At 27.2% G+C, this 6,618-nt stretch overlaps 1 protein-coding gene across 1 annotated transcript in view; it reads left to right on the top strand.

Moving 5' to 3' along the window:
• Window positions 1-6,618, top strand: part of LOC106686748 (dynein axonemal heavy chain 7) — a 62,101-nt gene that overhangs the window by 49,589 nt on the left and 5,894 nt on the right. The window contains exons 38-39 of the mRNA XM_067051731.1: window positions 1,702-1,862; window positions 5,111-5,262. Coding sequence (XP_066907832.1) covers window positions 1,702-1,862; window positions 5,111-5,262 — 313 coding nt within the window. The remainder of the gene's footprint in view (window positions 1-1,701; window positions 1,863-5,110; window positions 5,263-6,618) is intronic.

The raw sequence follows: 6,618 nt of genomic DNA, 5'->3' as shown, positions 1-6,618 counted from the left end.
AATATTTTATATGGATCTTTCTTATATATATACACACAAGTATAAAAAATTATATATCTTTTTCATCTCTTCAATTCATCATCTGTACAGTGTCACAGCATGAGGAGCCCGCTTATAGACACTGTTCCAAGTGTGCCTTTCTTGGACCAGCTCTTTCCCTCTCTCCCTTCCTCTTCCTCCCTTAGTAGCTTAGCAGGTTGAGTAGGTGGGATCCCATTATAAATGCACTGCTAAATACAGGTGTCGAATCTCCTTCATAAATCTCTAAATCCCAAATAGCATTTTTCCCCCAATTCTTAATTTCTCATTTTATTACTTTTATGCATCTTATTAAGGGTGAAATATCCTATCTGGTAAACAATAAGTTATGAATTCATGCACTTATCTTTTTTAAAATTATAAATAATGATTTTAATCATGAATTTTAACTTTAAAACATAACAACAAAGTGAAAAATAAGCATTTGGGAGGAAAAATCCTGTTTTATTAATAAATAATACAAAAAATCGGAAATTGATTTTAATATGTGAAAAGCAAACAAATATATTTTCAGATAAATTAAAATTTACATAAATATATTTTTTCTTTTAAAATTGAACTCAATTAAGATGATGATATAATGGACATGGTATATCATCATCTTAATTGAGTTCAATTTTAAAAGCTTTTAAAATTGAACTCAATTAAGATGATGATATAATGGACATGGTATATCATCATCTTAATTGAGTTCAATTTTAAAAGCTTTTAAAATTGAACTCAATTAAGATGATGATATAATGGACATGGTATATCATCATCTTAATTGAGTTCAATTTTAAAAGCTTTTAAAATTGAACTCAATTCTCTTTAAAATATTGGTCCTCTTGCACCCATTGCTAAACACTAATAAAATTAAAGCTGATGGACACTTACTGTGACCTATTTCATTATGTGTTTCTGATTCATTGGTTTCTTGGGTCATATTCATCTAACTAAGTTTTCACAATTAGTGGAACTTTCATAGGAAGTAGAATGTTAATTGAACTTGACTATCAGATTCAAAACTCACTCATTTCACAAAAAACAAAAACACATCACAGTAGAGTATTTATTCAGACTCGCTTACTAGATTGCACCAAAACAAGAATTGACCTATATTAGATAAAGTAGGTGTTTATTAGCCTGAAAGAACCTTCTAGACATTTAAAGATTATAGATAATACTATTCTTAATTTTTCCTTCACGACATTTCAATTTTTTTAACACTTAAAAATAATAGATAATACTTCCTTTAAGCTTTATTTTTCAACTTCATAATAAATGTTTTCTCAATAAAAAGTGTTCTTTAAATGCTTTAAAACAATTTATAATTAAGATTTAAAAAAATAATCATAAAATATTGTAAAATACTAGAACCTGTTTGGAGTATAATATTAATAATCCCCTATATCTATAAACTGTTACTTTGTGTTTAGATACATTAGTAATATTAAATTGTTAAAATTTTTATTATTATCAAAATCAAAATGCAGTAATTGAAATGTAATTCGCATCAAGTTATAACATTCATTCAATGTAAATCAATCCAATTATTTTTATATGTCAATTAAAAATATATTATACTGAATCTGAAATCAGAAATAATATTACAATTGTATTTTTTTTTTAAGTATGCATTTACTGTGTAAATAATATCAAATTGTCATATTAACATTTTAGGCTAGAAAATAAAATCTTAGAATATGAATTTGACTATCTACTTGGAAAAAGAAATCCAGAAATTCTTGAAAATTGTTGTCAAGCAGTAGAGAACAAATTGCAATTACCTCAGAAATCATGGGAAAATCTTTGCTATCTTAACACACTTTCTTCTTTTAGAGGTGAGTAATTATTTACAGCAAAAATAAATTAATATAAATGACCAATTGAAGCTTCATACAAATTTTTGAACCTGTCATTGACTAAACTAAATAATAACTATAGTTACAATGTGAGATATTCTTCAGGATTAAAACAAATAATTAAAGATATGAATATCAGTTACGTCAATACCAATATCAGCATTAAATATATCAGATTATAGTAATATTAAACACATAATACCAATTAATATCAACTTGTTCAAAGATATAGAAATTATGAGCTTTGATGTAAAATCATCATACACAAACTTACCCATAACTAATAGTTTAGAAGACATAAAGAGAAAACTGGGGAATAAAATTTCTAAAATCAAAAGATAGAAAATAAATTCATTGATGGTATCATATTATGCACTAAATATAGTGTCTTTGAATATAATGGAAATTTGTAGTAATGACATGGATTGTCAATTAGAAGTGAGTTCATCAGTGAATCTATGTAAGTGGGTTTTACATGAATAAGCTCGTAACAACCAAATCAGATAAAATAAATTTTAATGAAAAAATATATTGATGATATTTTATATATAAAAAGGAATATCTTACAATTGGACCTATTTAACAATCATGACAGAAGTATATGTGAGTAGAAAACACACCAAATACAAAAATTAAGATTGACTTGGAAATTTATCTAGAAAGGGACATAATGGACCAAAAACCTAAATTGAATATTAAATTACTATTCTAATCACTATCATTATGATATAATCAATGCAGCAAAAAATTTAATAGACATAGTTGTCAAATTAACTGATAAAATACACATTAAAAACTGAAACAGAAATATATAATATATAACATACTTGGAAATTTCTAACTAAAAGAATGATTAATAAAATTTGTTCCAGTAAAATAACTAATTATTATAAAAAGAAAAAAATACAGAAAATAGAATTAAAACTCAGAACAAATAGACAGATAATCAGTAGACTACAATAATGAAATAGCTGAACCAAAACAGAAAAGGATCACTGAATTTTCTTTAAAGAAAATTATAGTAAAAAAAAAAAAATAACGAATACTAAAGATAAAAATGAAACAAAATAATAAGGATAGACTACGGGAAATGGAAACATATTTTTCTTCAAATTGTAATATATACTCTGGCTCATTGAAAAAAAAAATTAAGAGAATGATATAATGTAATAATAATAAAAAATTACAAAAATATATATCTGATCTGAAAGATTAGATTGATTGACAAGATAGACAAAATATAATATGTAGACTTGACTTTAAAAATGTTGATAGTATATGTATAAAAAAAAAGAATTAAAAAGCATATCACATATTGGAACAGTACTCTCAAGTGGATTGCTTTAATGCTTAAAGGATAATATTTTATGTTGGTGAGTGATGGTCATCAGTAGCAGTAAAAGGCACAAAAGGTCTAAGTGGGGATGAGAAGTATTCTTTCTGATAGGTGGGTGTAAAGTTCAGTGGTAAAATGATCATAAGGTTATCTGGCATTTTTCATTCTCCTTTTCAAATAATATAGATATCTGAGTATCCAAGTGACCAAGAGTTTAAAATTAATAAACAATAAAAAACCTTAAAAAAAAAAACTTTACTGTTAAAAATCAATAAAATAAGTATTTTTATAGCCAAAATAATGTATATTATTTAAAATCAAAAATGTTCCAAATTATGAAGCTAACTTAATATAAGCTCACTACTTAAATTGCAGTGATGTTTGTACTTATCTACTCTTCCTTTATACCTTTAACTATCATCTATGGCCTTGGCAGAAAAGATGTTTGAATGGTATATCTGCAATGTGATCTTGTTCTTGGAGGAATAATGAAACATCCTCTCCAAGCACACCATAGAACATGACAGCATTTACTTTTGTGGTAGTACTGTTGCACTAGATATAGTATGATATGATCGCTAGCCGTAAAAGAAGTGATAGTGTCATATTTAAGCCGGTTCGAATTGTGATAGTTATTAGTCATGGCAGCAACTGTTGTAATCACTTTCATGGTTACTATTGTGTTTAGGCCTGTTAATATGAGGACATTTTATAGCCATAACGCTTAATAACTGTTGCAGCAACTGCTATGTTGTAAGCTGTATGGCAGTTGTCTTCATGCCATTAACTCTTGACTTTTTAAAGTTGTCAAAATTATAAATCCTGAAAAAAAATTTGATTAAATAATGATTCTATAATTTTTTATGTTTATTTTCCCTTCTCTTTGTATCTTGAATCTCTTTCTTAATCAATTTTTTTTTTTACTGAAATACTTTTCCATCTTTACTGGAGTAAAAAACTGAAATCGGTATAAGTAATGGAAAATAACAAGAATTTTGGAACACTCTCCTAAATGTTAGCAATATCTCCAGCAGTTAGGTAACAAAGTTACTGTCACTATCACCATCACAGTGGATCCTCTGCTTTAGGTAACATTCCTGAGAAGCAATATTTATGAGTTTTGAAGATTTATTTTTAAGAAAGGCTATAACTATTTCCTAGTTCAGAACAATTTTAGATAGTACCGTTCACACTAATACTGTCAAGCACTTAAATCTTAATAATTTATTTTTAATGTAAATGAAACAATCATAACTTTCGTGAGGATAAACAAAAATATCATGGTTTTATGATCAGCAACCTTCCATTCCGATGTGTCATAACTGATAGGATAAAATAAGATAGAGGGTAAAATTAGAGAATATGAGCTTGTTTTGTTTCAATCTTTGCACTCTCTCATTTCAAGTATCACGCTTGAACTATTGGTAAAATTCTTGTTACTAAAGTAGTGAGAGTTATGAGAGACGTCCCTTTAAATTCTGTATACTTTTTATAACGCACAATTAAAGTCTACATTGATGTTTTTCTTTTTCATTTAACTTGCAGATCTTTGGAACATGTTACACTAAGTGTCAGAGTTGATACACGTTCTGTTTAATTATTAAGGACAAAAGTTAAAGATATAGCCTGGTGAAAGTAATTATATTTTATTTTGATTAAAAGTTTTTTGATTTTAAATATTTTTAGTTTTTGACTAAAAAGTTCCAATCCACTTTTAATAACTCTAAAAATATTCAATATTCAAACCTTAACAGACCATTCTGTGAAATAATCCATTTCTTTAAAAATTAACATCAAAGACTGAAGACAAAAAATGTGCATACAAAATATTTTCCCCCATATATTTTTTTTTATTTTCATAAAACTCAAAATTAATTTTAAATTATTCTAGGTTTAGTTGACAGTATTCATGAGGAACCTGATCTTTGGTTGAAATTTTGTACTAGATACAACTCAAGTTGTGAAGAATTACCTCTTCCTTGGGAGAAAAATTTGAATTATTTTCAAAAACTTATTCTTCTTCATACATTAAGGCCAGATCAGGTATTATACACATTAAAAGTTCCATTATTGATACTGTATATCATAGAATTAATGAAGATATTTTATGAAAGACTTTTATTATTAAAGGTAAAGTTTTGATTACTAGGAGTACTGACACATTTTTCAGTTTGGTTTCAAACTGAAATGGGATTCAGTTTATATATTTTTATTATTACTTTGTAGTTTTTTACATAATAATATCTAATACTTTAAAAAAATATAAAAATGTTCAAGTTTGCTGTGTGTAAACAGTGTTTCATAATTTTGAGTATAAAAAAACAAACATTAATAAATAAAATTTGTGACAGTTTAATATTGTGGTAGTAAAGTGGTGAATATTTTATATTGGTAATACTTTCATATTATAGGTGGAGCCAGAAAGTAATGTCACACTAAAGGTCTGCATTCAAAGTTTATCCAAGTTTAACCTGGCTTAGCATCACTTCATAGTGATTCATTTGAAGAGAGCCACTACCTTTTGCATTTTGGATTATCATAGAGGATCCATTTTATATCTCTGATCAAAATAAAATCAAGCAATCAAAAAACTCTTCTGTATTGTGCCACAGAAGTAATAAGTTGAATGTGGTGGATTGGTTTACTTTGGGGAATCCAAACATTTCAGCTTACTTACCCAATCTGCTGCAAATGTTCTTAGATGTTCGAGCAAAGTTGGTTAAGGGTGTTTGACAATACCTTGATTGTCTGACATGGATTTGCTTCCTCTTCCATCTTTAACACATTGTTGTCTAATGTTTGTTAGTCTTCCTGATTGGTACAGGTTGGAAAGATTAAACTTACTAGATTTGAACTTGAAAAACCACCTTTGGCATTTAGGAACATCTAATGCATATGGATAAACATCTCAAATGTTTTTGGTAGCAACTGTTGCGTTACTATCCTTGCAAAACTCAAAAGCACGCAATGCTGGATATGTACCTCTTCTGGTATATCACTGGCCAAAAAAATTGTTGAGATAACCAGACATTTCATTTTCTTACCATGTATTAAGGCTAGTAGCTCACCTGGCCTCCTACATTCATATTTTGAGAAGCAGATGGTTCTTGAGGCATTTAGTGTTACATTTTATCATTTCAACTCAGCTTGAAGAAGTCCTTTTACTTACCTACTACCTATTACTTTAAGTTATTCTCAAAATTCCCGAAAAATTAGGTTGAGCATAACACAAACTAAACTATATCACAACACAAATTATTCCAATTTTATTTATAATTTACATTCAGGTAAATATTGTACTTATTTAAATTATGAAAATAATTTACTTTCACTTATATTATAAAAAAAATAATGCCTATTTTCATACTAATGGTTACATTAAATATTTAAAAACATATA

Source organism: Halyomorpha halys, unplaced genomic scaffold (assembly GCF_000696795.3).
Source record: "Halyomorpha halys isolate HHAL.00 unplaced genomic scaffold, Hhal_1.1 Scaffold867.1, whole genome shotgun sequence".
NCBI classification, from domain to species: Eukaryota; Metazoa; Arthropoda; class Insecta; order Hemiptera; family Pentatomidae; genus Halyomorpha; species Halyomorpha halys.
The sequence above is the reverse complement of the archived record's forward strand: the minus strand, read 5'-3'. Positions and strand labels throughout refer to the sequence as shown.